This window comes from Larus michahellis, chromosome 1, assembly GCF_964199755.1.
Source record: "Larus michahellis chromosome 1, bLarMic1.1, whole genome shotgun sequence".
Classification (NCBI taxonomy): domain Eukaryota; kingdom Metazoa; phylum Chordata; class Aves; order Charadriiformes; family Laridae; genus Larus; species Larus michahellis.
Genome location: NC_133896.1, coordinates 25312779 through 25331216, shown reverse-complemented (window position 1 = coordinate 25331216; position 18438 = coordinate 25312779). Strand labels below are relative to the sequence as shown.

General features: G+C 35.9%; 1 protein-coding gene across 12 annotated transcripts in view; it reads right to left on the bottom strand.

Annotated features, from left to right (window-relative positions):
- CADPS2 (calcium dependent secretion activator 2) overlaps positions 1-18438 on the bottom strand; it is a 321334-nt gene that overhangs the window by 63148 nt on the left and 239748 nt on the right. For 8 of the 12 annotated variants that reach the window (XR_012588637.1, XR_012588624.1, XM_074597183.1 and 5 more), the window contains exons 17-19: positions 17998-18018; positions 6423-6526; positions 2658-2814 (exon numbers count right to left, since the gene is read on the bottom strand). Coding sequence is in view for 10 of the 12 variants with exons in the window: in XM_074597183.1 (XP_074453284.1) it covers positions 2658-2814; positions 6423-6526; positions 17998-18018 (282 nt within the window). In the remaining 2 variants the exon portion in view is untranslated. The remainder of the gene's footprint in view (positions 1-2657; positions 2815-6422; positions 6527-17997; positions 18019-18438) is intronic. The other 4 variants (XM_074596530.1, XM_074597273.1, XM_074596809.1 and 1 more) reach the window with 1 other exon arrangement.

Below are 18438 nucleotides of genomic sequence, written 5' to 3'. Positions count from 1 at the left end.
ATGAGAGGTGACTTTGCCAGTCACTGTGGGCTCTATTATGGCTAATTTACTCCACTTCACTCTCCTTGTTAATTATTAACACTAGCCTTTTTATCCTCATGAGACCACATTCCAGTTTTTCCCTTTTTAGTTTTTTTTTTTTTTTCTAAATCTATCTTTATGAAGGTGATAGTTTTCAGGAAAAGGTTTTCACTTAGGGTAAAGCCAGAATTACTTATTTCATTTTGGAAGACTGTAAAATTGATTATATAAGCATGGGGAGCTTTTTCTAATGGCTTTAATGCACTCGGAAGGTGAAAAGGCTGTTAATTAAAGAATAAGCACTGAGGTATGTTCCACTTGGGAATCAGTTCTTGGTAGAACGGTCACTTGCCACTTGCTAACATATCCACCGATTAAAAGGTGACTAATTTCCATGGTTGCTTTCCACTAGTTCTGGTGAAAAAAAGTGTATAATTTTCCAGATGGCTTTCACTTGCCAGAAACTGTCATTTACTGTATCTATTACCATTAGGGAATTACTGAAATTGGTATACAGGTGTAACATTTCATACAGCAGTCATTTCTTATCCTTCAGTTAAGGTTTTACAACCTTGCTAATAATTGCTTTGACATGCAAGTTTTCATAAAATATCTTTCCCAAGGCTGTTTTAATCATTTGGTTTTATTATCCATTTAATCTTTTAAGGAAAGAAAAATCACTAGCCTACCAGCAACCTCTTTGCACAGGAGAACAACCCTTGTTTGTTTCTATCACTTCTCTCAGGCTGGAATCAAAGCGCAAAGGAACACAAACGACAATGATGTAGTTAAAACTGGTGCCAGAAATCCTTCTTGTAAGGCTGCTGTAGAATACCTCCACAGCTTTCAGAAACCAAATAATTGTTTTAAGCACACATAACATCACAACTAGAGATGTGCTTCCTAAACTGAAAATATAAGAGGGTAGGAAAGGCACCTGAATATAGGCTTCAGATTTTTAATCTGGATTTCAGATGATCAGACACCCCCTTCAAGTAATACAGAACCTGCCTTGCAGGAGTCTAACTCTTATGAGATCTGCCCCAAGATTGAACAATTCCTACGCCCTTGTGAGCAGCCTTCGAAATCAAGCTTAAATTACCACCAGCACAGCAATTTTAATACTTTTCTGTACTTGCAGTTTGTCCAACAAGGGATCTAGACCAAACAGCAATGAATATCTTGAAAACAAGCTAAGGGAAACACCAGCAGATATATTTTCTAGGATAACATGTGAAAAAAGAAATCATCAGGAATATGGCATTTCCTGTATTGCTAAATGTCAGGGTATGGAAACATAATTCATGAAAAGAGACCTTGAAGACTGGATGTTAATGTTCTTCCACTCTGCCCTAGACCACATCCAACAGTGCAGTAACAGCGCCTTTCAACAATCCTGTTTGAGATTCAGCTACAGTTCAGCGGCCCTGTCCATTTGCCCCTTTCCCTCCATGAAGTTTGTCATCCACCGTGTTACAGTGAATTGTACATTTGCTAGTTGCTCCATTGCATGACATGGTGCTGTGGCCAAGAGGTACTATACTGATACGACCTATATGTTTCAATAAACACTTGGCAGCTAAAGTTAACAATAATACAATGATAAATAATATAGGTTGTAATACGTGTAACCTTGGAGAAAAGCTCTTGAATACTATTTTCCATTCTTTCAGTCAAGCAGTTTCCATACACGGAGCTAAAATTCTTAAAAGCTATTGAACTTCCACAGAAATGAAATGAATTTTCCAGGAAGAGTTAAAAATGATCCCTTGTATTTATAAGAAAAAAATCAAATTTTGGAATGACTTGAATCATTGCATAAAAAGAACATTTAGATCTCCAAAAATAATTAAAAAAACAGTAGGTCATTTTCTCATTTTTTAAAAATAGAACATGAGTAAATATATAAAACATAGCACAAATATATTTTTTTTTTCTTTTTGATGCCTTAAAATGTTAGGAGAAATTACCTGTCTGCAAAATAAGGTGACGTTTTTAAAATAACACCTAATCCATTTTTTTTGGTTTTATTAGTTATTTCCTTAATTCCATTATTAAAATCACTTTCACATAAAACATGCCTAGGAAATCACTTAACTATTATTAAAGAAAAAGCTCTCTTCAAAGACAACCAAAAGCAAAATACGGCTATTTCAAATTTTGGTCTCCCACTTGAATAACGATACAACAATACAACAAGTGAAAATAACACTCTGATTTATTGCGTGTATCTTACCACATTCATGTGAAGCCTACAATACCTTTATAGACATAACTACTCGGAAAATAGTTTCCATGAAGGCTTAGAAGGAAATATTAGCTACAATTTTATTTAAACAGTATAGATTAAACATCAAATATTAAATACATATTATGCTGCCTGTACATAATTGATTTAAAACTGAGCAATTTGTGATACTGAATGGTTAATAGATCACCAGTAAAAGGACTGAAATGGTGCAAAGATAGAGAGAATCTGCTCAACTTCCAAGAAATGGAGGACCAGGATATATAAGATAAACACTAGGCACTGTCACTTTTATTTTGAGAATTATATTATATAGAAACACATTTCTAAGGTGTGGGCACATTGAAAAATCTTATGCATGCAATAAGTAAAGAACTTAAGATCTTACTGTCATTTCTGAGGGCGTTATTCAGCAGCTGGAAAAGTGGGAAGCTGTCCCAGGAGTCCTGCGGCTGTGCCTCGAGCGCTGAATCCATATCAACAGAATAGAGAGACAAAAACTTCTCTGCATGCTCAGCCAATAATTCTGGCCACCAAGCGAACGCCTGCAAACATGACAAAATAGAATTACTAAACACGAGTGATAAAGCAGAGAGATGTGTTGTATCTATGGCAAAATACATTTGGATATCTCACTTCATGTTCTATCTCATTTGGGGAGGATTAACAGGCCAAGTAAAAAATGTGAAAATATTTTATAAAACCTTGCATGAAAAAGAAAACAAATAGATTATGCTGGGAAAGATGATATAATCAGAACAAAAATGTAACACAAAAAATCAAAAAAGGAGTATAAATCCCTGCAACTCTTTTCACCAGAGAGCAAAGAAAAGGATGAAGGCCTCATCACTGAAAAATTACTGTATGTGCTTCTTTTGATTTCATTCAATTCTATAAGAAATTAGTTTATTTTTCAAATAAATTCTTGTGAATACATTTTGCACTCATTTGCTAATCAGAAGGGATGGTTTTAATGTGAAATTTTATTCCTTGAAGTCTAAGGTGGTTTTTTTAAGAGATACAGAGTGCTTTTTAATTCCTATTTTTGCCTATTTGTTGGCTTCTCCCGAGGAGGGCATCCAGTTTTCCTTCCGCAAACACTATAAATACATCTTTAGAAATTCAGTAACGTCTATATTAATTTTCAGTAACTTAACAACCTGTTGGAATACATGGTTTTCTTTGGTAAAAATTTAGATTCTTGGGTAATCTCAGCTTAAAAGAAGAGAAGTCTGTGACAAATAGTGTGTCAGCCGGTAAAGCCAGCTCCACGTTAAAGACTGCTTCACATATAACTCTTGTACCTTTTTACTGTCACTTAAATCTGAGCTTTGAAGGTCAGTATCGAAGCTGAGTACTGGATCAGAGGGAGCTGTATGATCCTGGAGTTAACGACGAAGGTGAAGTCAGCTAACGAAATAGGATGAATATCACACACTGCTGAGAGTGTTTTGTTCAGAGTTAACAAAGATATTTGGCAGTGAGAAATACCTACACATACTACATAAGAAAATGTCTTTGCTTTCAAACTTATGCCTCTCATTTTGAATATCTCGTTTTGACTATTTTTGAGTTGCCAACATGGGATATACATAGCTTGATCTCTAAGAGCACTGATTTCCCACAATTTTAAACAAAGTCATAGCAACTCTCACTTGCATTTCTGAAATGCAGGTCCTAGGTAATGTAGAAATATGAACTCAGGCCTGAAAACACAGCTTCTGAAAAGTGGTGTAGAAATATTTTTTTTTTCCATCCTGGACTTTCTGATGATTGCCTGTAATTCTATTTGACATGGGGCAAATGGAGAAAAGATGAATTGGCAAGTGGTTTTAAAGAAATGCTGAGCATCCTCTGCTACTACTGGAGAGTACTTTGCGTGTTGCAGGAGGGACGGATGCTGATTGGCACCATAGTGAAAAGGACAGATGAGGTTTCAAAAATTTTGGCAAGAGTTTGAAATGGAGTCTTTTTCCTCAAACTGGAAGAAGTTTCTCATTAGTAAATCCTGTTTAAATGGGAGCTCATTGAAGGAACAGACTCCTTACCCCAGCAAATAACTAAATGCAAAGAAATAAAGGAAGAAGAAAAGAAATGTATACAGGCATTGGCAGGCATCCCTTTTAGGCAAGCAAAACTCTTTTCAGAAAATATTGCCAAAACCTCAAAACAAACAAAGCAAAACCAAACCCAGAACACCAGCACATTTTCTTTCCATCTTCTTTCCATCTTCTTCCCTTTTGCAAACGGCACTTTGAACCCAGACAGAAATTCTTCTGACCCTCTCAAGAACTACCCATCATTGCTTAGGCAGCAAGGAAGAAGAATAGAAAAACAAATACTACAGCTAAGACAGTAGTTCAGTCATTATGGATAATATGAAAACAGGCCAAAGGCAATTAGCAATTGGTGACACACATTCTAAGACAACAAAAACATTGACCGGATTAAAGGAAGACTGAAGTTCTTTGATTCTAGGAAGACACACAAATGTTGCAATACAACACCAGAAATCATCAGAGCAATTTATGCTACACGTTCAATGCAGAGTCCCATGCTACAGACAGTGAAAAATAATGCTTAGTCCATCATGAATCACATACCTCTCTTCCCTTTGGGAATCCCAGAAATTTGGAAGTGTTATGAATTAAAAAAAAAAATAAAAAAAAATAATCTAGTATTAAAAAATGTGATACACTGTTTTAGAGATTACTGATCCTTTTTGTCAACTGCATCATCATACATTCAACATTTACTTAACATTACAATGTGAAATCACCACACATAACCTTCGATTTTGCGTAGGGAATGTATAATTTTTTTATCTATTTCTCAGATATTTTTTGATACTGAAATTCTACATGCTGTATACGTTTCAGTATAATTGCATATTTATTACATGAACGAAGGAATGGGGAAGAAATCTTAAAATCATCTTTATTGTTTTCAAGCTGTCTTAGGTTAAATTGAAAACTTATGATGAATTGATTTTTCTGAAGGCACAAGCGATATATTTACCCTTTTGAAAAATACCACATTTCTGACTGCAAGTAAACAGCATGGAAAGTATCATTTGATCTGTTTCTTCTGTGTTCTTTTCCACAGAAACCTAATATTCTTACAGTAATGCACATCCTCAAAAGACAAAGACAACAATATATACATTTTATTAAGTAATCATTACAGAGTAACACAGTGGCAACAGTAGTGTAGAACAGGACCTCCAGGGAATTAATTTCAAATCATTGAAACAGCTGTTTCTTCAGTATAAGATAAAACATCCATAACAAGTTCACACATGACAGATGTAAGCTAAAAACTAGGTTCCATAGTGTGATATAAAAACAGCTGTTTTGAATGATCATATTTACAACTATATATACTAAATCATGTTTATCCTTTTGCTTATATTCCTCAAAAATATTTATTGAGTTTTTTAAGAACATTTTAAAAACAATTTCCTGAACCTTAGAAAAGTATATTTATTAATAAAATGTTGATAATATATACAACTGTGTGTCCCTGTCAAGTTTATGTTTGCAATTCCTTCATATAAAATCTGCTATAATTCTAAATATTCTAAATATTATGATTTCTGTATCATGAAGCAAGAGACTTGAGTAAGAAACATGAAATGGTTCTATTTTATTTCTTCTACCTTGTAACGCCATTTTAAAAAGTGCAAGTTTAGAAGCAGTACTTTTCCAACCAACAGAGGAGCAGTGTGAATGTGATTATTATACTCATCATTATTTTTATGTTAAAATCAAGATCTATACAGCAGGATGAAAACTAGCATTCAGTTATATTTTCTTTCTATTTTGAATGAGGTGAAAAGTTGGAAGGAACAACTGTGTAAGGCTATGAATCTTTTCCATACCATTTCACCACCTCCAGCACAAAGATGCTTTATTTTATGCTCTTTAATTTTCATTTCTAAACCTACAGTTCATTCAAGCGAATTCAAGTACAGTTTTATTTCACTTCACTCTTCATAAGCTTCAAGTCCCTTATTCCTCTGTAAATGTGAACTGCCTTAAACATATGTCAGAAAGTAAAGCTAAAATGTTTCTTGACAGAATTGCTTCGCATCAGGGGAGAAAAAAATCTAGGAACAAACCGCTCTCTACAGCAAATGCAGTCGGGGCCTCACCTCTGAATGATGTTCTTCATTTTGCTGCAATACTTCGATACAGAGTTCTGCAAGGTGAAGAACCTCTTCCAGTTTTCTAGCAGGTGTTGCTTGGTTCATGGTCTCTATTTGAATATAAAATGCAAACCAAAATTGCTTTCGTTAGAAATAAGATTCAATAGTAAGGGAAAATGATGTCAAAAAGGAATGGGAACGGTGCAAAGTTACTATATTCTGAAGTCTAAGCAATTTCACATGTTAAGGACAATCTTTCAATAAAAGTAAATGCAGCTGAATGTCCAGGTCACTAGAAAGAGAAAATATTTAATTCACAAAAGAATCACTGATCATTATAAACGTTATCTGATTTCATATGCGAGAACTAACAGGTGCATCAATGTATTAGATGCTCAACTTCCGCGACAAGCAATTTCTAGTTCTCTTCAAGGTCAAACATACAAAGACAGCAGACATTAAAGACCTTTTTCGTTATTGTACCACCAGTACAATGCTGTTCTCACTAGATGACTCATTGTCTTCAGCAAGATTCATGCATTTTGCAGCAGTCAAAAATCCCAAATGTTTTATCTAAATAAGACACTACATTTTAGGCGTATTTAAAAATAAGAAAAGTACAAAACACAATAACTACTCAAGTAACTAATTTTCAATAACTAATTATTCAAATAACTGATTTTCTACCTGCTGTTCAACAATAAGAGTGAATCTGCATGTTTTTCAGTACCATAGTGAAAAGTAGCGCTATAAAATAAAGACGTTATAACAGAATTGACATGAGTCTACTAAAAAACTCCACGCAAAAGAAAAGAAGGAAAAATGCAAAGGTTACAAATGTCATGAGGATCACTTATTCTACAGAGTAGACTTCAAAAAGAAAGCAAACAACAAAGGCAAAACAAATGTAACTAAAATTCTTACAGGGCAATTAAACTCAGTTTAGTTTTCAGTGAAAAAAAGGTCATAGGACTACATCCCAGGAAGAGTCACTGAAGATAAGGGAAGGGGCCAATTGACAGTTTTTACAATTGTAGTTTAATCAATGAAAGTAATTTGTCCAACTATGTAATTTCTATCATTAGGAATAACTTTAATAGCTATGTGAGCTTATTTACTCGACAAAGCTCTTGTGTAAACCGTGGGATGTAAATGATGTTGTACAATATAATCATATATAAAGTATGGTCACATTAACCAGCTTTGCAGAGGTCTCAGGAAGCTGATAACAGAAGGTGAGTGAGGGGCTCAGGAATCCTATTTTCTCATTTTCTGTGTGTTTTCACGGACACCTGAATAGCAAATCACATGAATACACATCTTCATATGCAGAAAATTCTGGTGACACTTCTTTCCCACTTTATGCATTCATCATGACATAGAACATTAGCAGATTAATTAAAAAAACTTATATAATTGCCTTTGTGTCAGTAAGAATATCGAACTGCATGCACTAAATATTTTTAACACTGAACATTTCTGGCAAGTCAAAACAACTTTTCAGACATCTTAAAAGCAGGTGACCTCGTCCAGTTCTTCAGCACTAATATATAGCTTTAATGCAATTTTTGAAGAAACATTGGATTACAACCTTCAGCAAATATCTACTTAAAGATGACTACAAAAGCACATTATTTTCATGCAAAAAAGCATTATATTTCATGCAATAAAGCAGGCGAATTAGTTACTGAAGTAACTAAAAAAAATAACTCAAATCTTATTAAAATAGACCACATCAGTAGACAAGTTGAAATAATATCATTTCTAAATTCACAACTGAACTCAAGAAGGAGTTATTGTATGAACATGGACCAAGCACAAAGCACACACCAGGACACAAAACTACATTTGCCATGTCAAGATTACGGTTATTAATACTATACTGAATTTGCAAATTTGATAGTGTAGAACAATCACATGAATATAACCACAAGTATATTAATGTATTATATTAAGTGAAAGTAGAAAGGATGGGTCCAGCCCCTATTATTTAGGTTACAGTATAAAAACCGCTATTGGATTCAGACTTCAACAGTGGTGTCTACGCTTGTCCCAGACTTTAACTTGTGTTTCCTCTAGTGGTCAGCGTCCTCTCTGCCCTGAAGACACAGCAAATACTATTCATACAGCTGATACATCAGTACCAGTATCAACGATGTTAATGAGTCTTAGAAAGAAACCAGTGATAATAATACAGAGTACGACTGGCACAGCTGATTTCAGCATAAACAACTCATTTTATTACAAATTCAGCGTGGTCTACACAGACCTTACCGCTAACAAAGTAAACAAAATAATTGCATAATTAATAACATTCATAATTGCATTCACTCCTAATGAAACTAAATAAGCTGTAAACTATTCAGAAATTACATCCTGGAAGGGCCTCCTCTAAATTAGTAAGAAAGTAATTCTAATAACTATATTGAATCTGATGTTGCATTTTTGCATTGGAGCAAGTTCACTTATTCCACACCTGGAATAAGCTCAAGATAGCCTAAAAATGGCTATTGAGTGGACATCACTATCAGTAGGGACAGCAGGAGAATAAACGTAAAATTATCCTGAATAAGCACTGTGACGAGATCATGACGAAGAGAAACACGTTAGCAGGAAAGTATTAATTCCATTGAGCAAGGCACGGGGGAAATGCAGTTCTGGTCACCTGTGTCGGAGCGATGAATTTTGATCTGAAATGGCATTGAAAGGATAAGAATTCTGATTTTCAATCAGAAATGGCATTGAATGGAGAGTCTGGTTTTGTTTGTGTGTGTGTTTGCTTGTAAGGCGTAATAAGCCTAATAAAATGAAGGATGAAAGAGGGGATCAGAAGTGCTCCTGCATAGGCAGTGTGGAAACACTTGGTAAGAAGAAGATCTACTTATGATCAGGGATGATGCTGGTATAAAAATAAATCAGTCATGGTAAATTATTTAAGCCAGAAATTGCAAGAATTTGGGTGATTATGGGACTAATGTTCGGGAATAGTTTCTTCACAAGGATTAGTGTATTTAGGAGGAAAAAAAGGACGAAAACTGTAAATTTCCCTTTGAGGTGAGTATGGCAAGTTTCTGAATGATGTTTCATGGCACAAATGACTAGAAATGTGGGACAGATTAGGGTCAGCGAATTCCAGTTTCAAGTTTGCATGAAATTCCCCATGCTATTTACTATTTACTAGTTTATTCTGAAACTATTTACTAAAAACATGCAAATTACTCTTGATGCTTCATACAGCTTTCGATAATATTTAAAAAATCATTATTTTCCTGTAAGATTTATTGATAAGAAAAGGTGGCAGATAATTGCACTCACTCTGCATCCTTGGAAAAATCTCTCTAATTTTGTTATTGTTTACTTATTCACAGAATAAATAAATACATGCAATTTCATTTGGATGGTATATGCTTCCCTGCATTTCACTTAGGCTCCACCTAAAGCTTCCTTTTCCATCTGTAAGTTACCATACTAGCTAGTCATTTTTCTCTGTAATTAATAACCTTTCTCTTTCCAAAATCTAGTGAATACGTGTTATGGATAACCACCATTTACACACGTATATAACCACGGGGCCACAAAGTAATTTGAAAGAAAAAGAACTAAATATTAACTTTTTTTAACCAAACAAGTAGGATATTTGAAATATGAGTACAAATAGACTGTTATCTAGAAGTTTTAGAACCTCCAAAACACCTGAGCAAAATACTGTGCTTGTCTTTATAAGCGTAAAAAAATTACAGGAATGGAAATCAGTGCTGTCAGTTTTCATTATATTCATGATGTCTTTCTCCCCACAATTACTAAGGGTTGTTAAGATGTGTTTACAGTACTCAAACTAACAAGTTGCAGCAGGAGCCGAGTCAGTAAATATGCTGCTTGACATCTTTTAGAAAATAAACAGAAAAAGCCATCAATCATCTGTTTTCAGCTTCACATTCTGCTGAAATGAAAAAGGAAGCCAAGCTTTGCAAATAATGGATGCTTTCTCAAGTACGCGTTATCAGTGAGTCACAAAGGTACCAAGAAAATATTGTTAAATGAGCTAAGCTAACTGACTAAAACGCTACTGAAATGAAAAGGTGACTGTTTCATGGACGGCTGGAGCCCAGGGCCAGAAGGGACTGTCAGATCATCCAGTCTGACCTCCTGTGCCACACAGGTCAGAGAACTTCTCCCTGTTCTTCCTTTCTTGAGCCCACCAGTATGTCTAAAACCTTACATCAGTATGTCTAAAACCTGACTTAAGCTTGCTTTCCAGAAGAGAGTTTATCCTTGAAGACAAATGTACAATTCACCTCTTTCTCCCCAGCACATAAGATGTTAAACATGTGTGTTTCATTTCTCATTGGCATTTGTTGACCACAGGAATCTGCTGATTAAATAGGTGATTCTCCTCCTCAGGTATGAGCACAGTGCAGCTGGGAGGTATCTGCCTCTGGCCTGCCAGTCCTCCCACTGTGGCACAGCAAATATCCCTTACTGGTTTTCCCTGTCCAGTATTTCACCCTTCCTCTTTTTCTTCAAAGAAGTATATCCAGACCGAGACACTCAGGAGAGCCGACCTGTCTGGAGAGGATCAGAGGATCTCCCACAGACCAGTGACAGGAATATTGGGAAAAAGGCAAGTAGTCGTGTGACACTAGAAAACGGCTGCTCCCTTGGATCATCACTTCCCTCCACGGCCAAGGACTCTGAGAGGCCCCACATTCACAGCCCTGGCGGGTGTACGGGTACCTCCTCATGCAGCCAGCTAGATGGAGCCGGAGACTTCCACGGTGATGTTGTAGCTTAGGAGTTGGTCAAGCTCATTTTATGCCAAACTGCAACAGAACATCCAGTTTGCATTTTGATCCTCTATGTCAGACAACTGGCATTTGTTTTAATTTTCATCAGCACTGTTGCCCTGGTTGCTGGCAGCCCTCAGCTGTCGTGCTACTTAACATTAGTGCTAGCAGCACTCACGCCTGGAGCAAGTGCAAGATGTCTATTAACGGAGGTGTCTGACCACCAATTAATTTGTTTCTATGCATGTGCCAGAATTAGTCCCACAGGAGGGCAGATAACGCGATGACTGCTGGCTGCCAATCTCCTGCCTGTATGCGCTGCACACACAGCAGTGCGTGGCCTGAGCAACTTTTGGAGTTTCTGAAGGAATATTGCCTGTTTGGATATTGTGCAGAGTGACCTAAATCTTATGTACTTCTTTCCAGATCTAATTGTAGTGTGTAGTGCACAGAGCCTAAATGAGCTACTATGCTATACCAGCTCACTTGCCAAGGAACCTGACTTACTCACTCCAAATTGGAGCCTGGGAGTGAACTCGATGGAAGGAAGCCCCGCAGTAAAACAGGCCATGATATAATTTGATAATATGGATACATCATCATTTCAACTGCATAGAGCCAACTCTGTCCCAGTAGGACCCATTAATTCAAACTTTTTGACGTGCAAAACCGGAAAGTTTGCTTTTAGACTTGTCTTAAAAGCAGGACAAACATCAATAAACTGCAGCTAATATATGTTGCTAGACCTGAACTGACGCTCCAGAGTTAATCTGCAACTGGGATAATCCACCCACAGACAAATTAGATTTGACTGTGGTGGATTTTCTTGCAAATTCTCACAGAAGTAATTCTGCATGAAAGAGTAAGGAGTGGACATCTGGGAGGACATCCTATATTTTCTGATTAAAAAAATAAAATTCTGGCCTTATATAAATAATGGAATTTAGCTTTAATTATGAAGTTGAAACCAGTTTTTCTATAATTGCTTTCTAAGAATTCAATAGGATTTTAAATTCTAGGGACAAAAAAAAATAAAAATCACCATTATCACCTATGTACAGAGAGATTATGAGATTTGTAGAAAGTTAAAAGTTCACATCTCCTAATCTATCATTTTATAAACTGGGTCACTCTACAGTGTTTTCAGTTTTTAAAAATGTATCATGGTGCTCAATGGAATTACCTTCATGGGACAATCAAAGTTTTTTTTTTTTTTAAAGAGGATATCTTTTGGCTCATGTGAAGCTGGAAAAAAAATGAAACAACAAATTTGAAGCAGTAAAAGCAGAAAAAAAAGGCAGAGGTAAAAAGAATTCTCAATTTTTAATTACTGATCAATGGCACAGTTTATAATTCTTTGTATTCTGGTTTTGGCAATACATATACACGCGGTTGGTATTTTCTTCCTTCCCCCCACTTCTAATTTCTTTTCAAAAAGGGGAAAGAACTAATGTTCTCAGCACTTTCTGTTCCAGTGGAATAAAACTCAGAGGTAAAAGGCATGGCAAACTGAAGAGCTCCACGAATGAAGGGACCCGAATAACTGACATACTAGACTGAGAGAACACTGGCACTTGAAAGTGCAGACTTAGTAACAAGTGTTTTTTAAAAAAAATCTAATAATTTTAAGAGTCTAAATTTTAGGGTGTTACTGAAAGATGAGAACGGCAAATCTAATGCCGGCTGGTAGGGAGGTGGGAAAAGTAATGTTGACAATTATTAACTTTAAAATAAATTTTGAAGAAATGACTAATTGAGGACATAGAATTCACAGACAACAGAATAAAACGTAATAAAGATTTGCAAAAGTAAGTCACACTAGACTTGTGCAGTAGCTTTTCTTGATAGGATATTTCCTTAGAAAAGAAATTCAGTGGATCTCATCTATCCTGACTTTACTAAAGCATTTGATACTGTGCCTCATGGGAAAACTACCATTAAGCTGAAGAAAATGAGGATTAAACAAGAAACTGTGTGTTGGGTAAAGAAGCTGCCCCTAGAGAAAGGCAAAGGGTAGCATTAAGAAAGAGCAAGGAAAGGTTTCTTGAGGAATCCCTGAAATCTGTCTTAGGCCTGAGCTTCCTTAATATTTTCACCAGTGACTTCAGAAAAAATATTAGGAGTGCACTGATGACAATGTTGTAAAACACTGGCAATAGAAGCAGGGTCAAAACACAGTAACACGAATTGGATAATTCCAAAGAATGAGAGAGAGAAACAAAATTTAATACTTTGAAAGGGAAGACAATACATTTTGACACATGAACCACCACAAACATTTGCTATAAACTGGGAAGTCGTCAGCTGGAAATGATCAAAACTCTGTAGACTGGGTTGAATTAACTTTTCACTGAATGGCTGTGTGCCACAAGCATGATATAGACACAAAAACACAAGTGTTCCTTGAAGATATTAGATTAAGCATTTCTAGTATAATAGCATTACTAGTACTGTGTAAGGCATCTCATGGAAATGACTGCACTGCACAGTTCTGAGGGTGAGATGGAATTGGAGATGATGAGATGCTAATGAAAGAGGGAACTATCCCTCCTTCATTAGGGATAGAAGACAAGGTTAGCATGCTAAATACGAGGAAATAATTTGACTGTAAGCTAATTCCTTCACCTATACAGCAAACAGGAATTGAAACGGCCTTCGCATGGGCAAAGCAAGGGGTGGAAAATGGGAAGAGCAGTGACAAAGACTCATCCCAGCTGTTAAGAGAGGATGTGGGTATCTTTATGAAGGAGGTATCAGGACGTGGACCTAACAATCCAGGGGTTCTTTTCCAGACCTCTGCTCCAAAATTGAAATCAGGGATGTCTGACCATATCCTACTCTTTCCATTTAGTTGCACAACAAACAGAGACCAAGAAGGTGCTATGCTGCTGTGCAACTCATTCGTTTTGGTTTGTTCAGTGAAATGAACATGCATGGAGAGCTTTAATCAAGTCCTCTCCAGGTACAATGACTCTCTCCACTTGCCTTCTCAATTTCAATAATGTTTGTAGTGTTCTTCTTTTTAAGTCAGATAGATCCTTCTGAGCCTTGAGGGCATTTACATACTACCCTTCCTTTAGAAACTTGCACGTAATGAGTATGTTAACGATTGATGTCCTTTAAAAAACAGCAAAGTGTTGAGTTGCTCCTGACCTTCTGTTGTATGGAGTTAACAGTTATTCAGTCTTTGGCAGTCTGTCTGATAAAGAGAAATATTGGTATGACTACTGTGATTTGTCTTTGAGCAACTGCACACTACACACTAACTATTTGCTTTGATTTTAATCAAATTTATTCTCATTCCTTTTATTAAAACTGATTGGCAGAAGCAGTCAAGTATATTCAGTTACTACAGACTTTTAAAAATAATCAGTTAAAAGACAACTACCTAATAATTCAAATCTTTACAATCTGTCTATTGCCTCAGAAATGAGTATTTATGGACAATGACACATACTGTCCTGTTCGCTTCATAGCCATTTACTACTTTAATCCCTAACCCAGTCCCTTTATTTCTCCATAGCAAGGTAGTGCTCTTGCGTTGAAAAACGTAATTACACATAAGTTTCTATCACTTCTCTTAGGCAGTGACAGCAGCACTAGCAGAGTCCATTACTTCTCAGCCATTCAGATTTCAAATACATTTAAATGGGGAAAACCATTCATTTCTGAGATGGAATAAATAAACTGTTAATGGATGTGTATAAAACAGAAGTAAGAAATATGAATTCTGTATAAGGAAGGCCATCTATTTTTGAAGGATAGAAAACAGGTGAGGGAGGCATGCAAATTTCTATAAGCTATTCATTGGAAGCTATACAAAATGCATCTGAAGGATGCTATTTGTCTCTGGCCTCACCATCTAGCAGGTCCAGTTATATTCAACATTATCTATAGGAAGAGTTAACTCAAGTTAAATACTGAATAAGACAAGAAAATATGGCATACACAAAATGATCTAAAAAGTACTTTCAGGTAATGAAGTCTCAAAGGCAGCATGTGCTGAAATTAAAACGGTTTATACTTAAAAAGAGATCTTCACTTATTGATGCTGTGATCATCTCCTTGAGAAATCATAAAGCCTTGCTGCAAACTACAAGGGCATTATATGAGAGTTCTTAGACATAGTTCAAAATTATAATAGTAGGTTTGCTGCTGTTTTCCTCATAATGCCAATTATACTGACTGAACAGATTAGCTACTGCGTGAGAATTTCAGCTGCACATGTCGTAAGGAATGACACTCTGAACCCCGTGTAATTGTCATTGCAAATGTAATTTTTATTGAAAAAAGCTGTTCTATATTCATAATAGTGCAACGACATGGGAGTGCTAAATAAAATGTCATCCTGACTGCAAACAAATCCTGTTGATGCAAGTGCTGCTTATACCACTGTGTCTGCCATTAAGAAAGTAACCACCGTCTTCTGGGAAAGCATTCCGAGTCTTGTTCAATTGAGACTGTGAAAATGAGAGCACTTGGGGAATAGACCTGGGAACCTGGCAACCACGCTGCTGAAAAAGGATTCTCGCAACAAAAAGAATTTGCATGTTCACCTCTGTATTACCCAACAAGGACACTCCTGCAATTCAAGAATCTCTATACACTATCTAGTGCACAAGTTAAAGGCTAAATAATAGTTATCAAGAAACAGTTTTTCCTTATTTTCCACGACAATGCAATATATGGTATTAGGACTAAGCATACTGTACATCAAGTTCATGATGAAAACTGTAGGAGTTTAGGTAATGACACCAACAGGAGCAGGATTTGGCCCTGTTAGCCGGGTTAGCCAAGCTAAAATATAATTTTATTGGGATTCCTTTCAGCTGCTTCATCTTTTGCTTGAGAGAAATGGGTTTAACGGGACACAAAATTCTGGTGCAACACAGTCTATTTACTCCTTTCAATGCAAGTAATTTTTCAGAGTTATCTTATTATTTTTAGTCAGAAGCAGAATTTAATTAAGCAATTAAATTAAAAACACAGCCTATAAACCTGTAGCTTCACCTAACTTGCACAGTGAATTTCCATTTACTCACTGTATGATAGGTTTTCCTCTCATCCATTCTCTAATGTAGCTATTTGCCAGGTCACTTAAGGGACAGCTTTGCTATCCTATCTTAAGAACACGGCAATAGTTTATTTCAAAAGTGTGCATAAACCTAATGTAAAATGGCTGAAATCAGGTACAGTCTTTTTTTTTTTCTTTCTTTCCTGTGCTTGTAACTGTATGTCATCTGTGCTTCATGGTCTATATTTCTGACACAATGAGCCTGAGAAAAAATCAGAATAGCAAATGCGTGTGGCACAGTGAAGATTTATACTTGAGGTGATGCAAAAGGTCAAAGGACACAAACTGTAAAATTAGTTTTCTCATTTCACAAATGAATTTCAATATTTTTCTAAATTTCTAACTTGAAGAGATATTTTCTTCAATGCCTAAAGGTGTAAAAATACTAAATTGAATATTTGTGTTATCCAGATTTAGGTATTTTACTGAATAGGGAAACTTTCTTAGGGTGGATTTGTATTCGATGGTGTGAGATGGGTTGTTTCACAGAGAACTTGCTGAAGGAGCCCCGAAGCGCTCTGAATCGCCTGATCAATGTGAGCTCGTATCATCTCAGTGTAACTGGCTGTGGCACGAATGCCCGTATCACCACTGCTTCGTCTGCTCTCTTCTTTAACAACTCCAGAAAGAGCTCTTCTATTTCGAGAGCATTTAAAGCTTTCAAACGAAAACCACTGGAAGTTTTGGGAACCAATGGAATTTTTTGAATCTTCAGTTAGGAACAATGACTTTAAAAAAAGTAGTTTTTATAATTTGCTGGTATTTTTTCCTTGTTTACTGGCTAAAGAAGCTGTTCCTCCAAAAATGAACAATCTTTCTCTCTTCAAGCCCCCTCATTGGCAAGGAGTTCCATTTATTTTCATGCAACCTTTAAAGTCATCACCCCAGTCTTTCCAGACAGAAAACAATTCCATCCTGAGAAAACAATGTCCCTTCCCATAACTGTGGTTGCTATTTGTGGAAACCCCACAAAGCATCATGATCAGGCTTCCACTGTGTGTACGTCTTTAAAAAAGGGAAGACAAAGTAGCGCATGCATCTATTTCATAGCATATATATGCACAATCCCTCATACCTCTATGCAGCCAGTACTACTCAGCCAAAAATACTACTTCAGCTATGCTCTTTTCATGATCACTCTGTTAAATATTTGGATATATGCACTCAAGAAACCTCTCTGCACTACTGGAGAATATACAACATAGCAATTTCATGAAATCAGGAACAGAAAGACCTACCATCCTGTAACTAGAAAAATAAACATATCACTAAACAAAGCCATATCAGAGAAATGTGAAACTAGCTTTATGAAATTAATTGTCCTATCAAGACTTTCATCAATAAATGCAGCAGTCCTATTAAAAAATGGATATCATTTTTGCTGATGACTATGAAATCACATTTCTCTAAATACACAAGCTGATTTTTGAATTTAACAGCCAAAATTTCTGCATTACTCAGTTACACCTCTTTCACAGAAACTACAATTGCATCATATTCCAAAATATGACATTATCTAAATTGCTAATAAATACGCACATCATAGTTAAGCATCAGCGTAAATGAAGAACGTATGGACTATACTACATCAAAATTAATTTTTATGTTCACACATGTTCTGGTCAATATCTTGATATTGTTGAAATCAACAAAAATAATAAAATAAGAGACACAACACACTAAATCTGTAGTACATGCAGACATGCACACAAATAGTATTCACCTGAGTCCTTTTCTGCTGTTGCTAAATATAAAACAAGCAAAAAAGAGAGAGAGAAGAAAAACATCATTACAGAAATATAACTATTTTCGTTTCATTAGAGTAGAATAAATACCAAATAAGGAGTTAAAATCTTCCTAAAGTCTTCGGTATAGAAGTGACAGCCCTGACAGTCATCTCACCCAAGTGATGGGGTCTGTCAGCTGAGGGAGAAATGGTGTATATGTTTAGGTGGTATATTTTTATTTACTAGTTCTACATTGTCTCTATTTCAGGCTCACTGGCTGAGTTTGCATCCATATCGTGCCTGGGAATTTAGAAACATAACTAGTAGTAGAAGAATATAAGAATATTATTTTTGTTAGAGCCCTCTTTACATCTCTACTTTTTAGGTAGTTACTATTGGACTATAGCCAATATTATCATGCAACAATTGCATTTTGA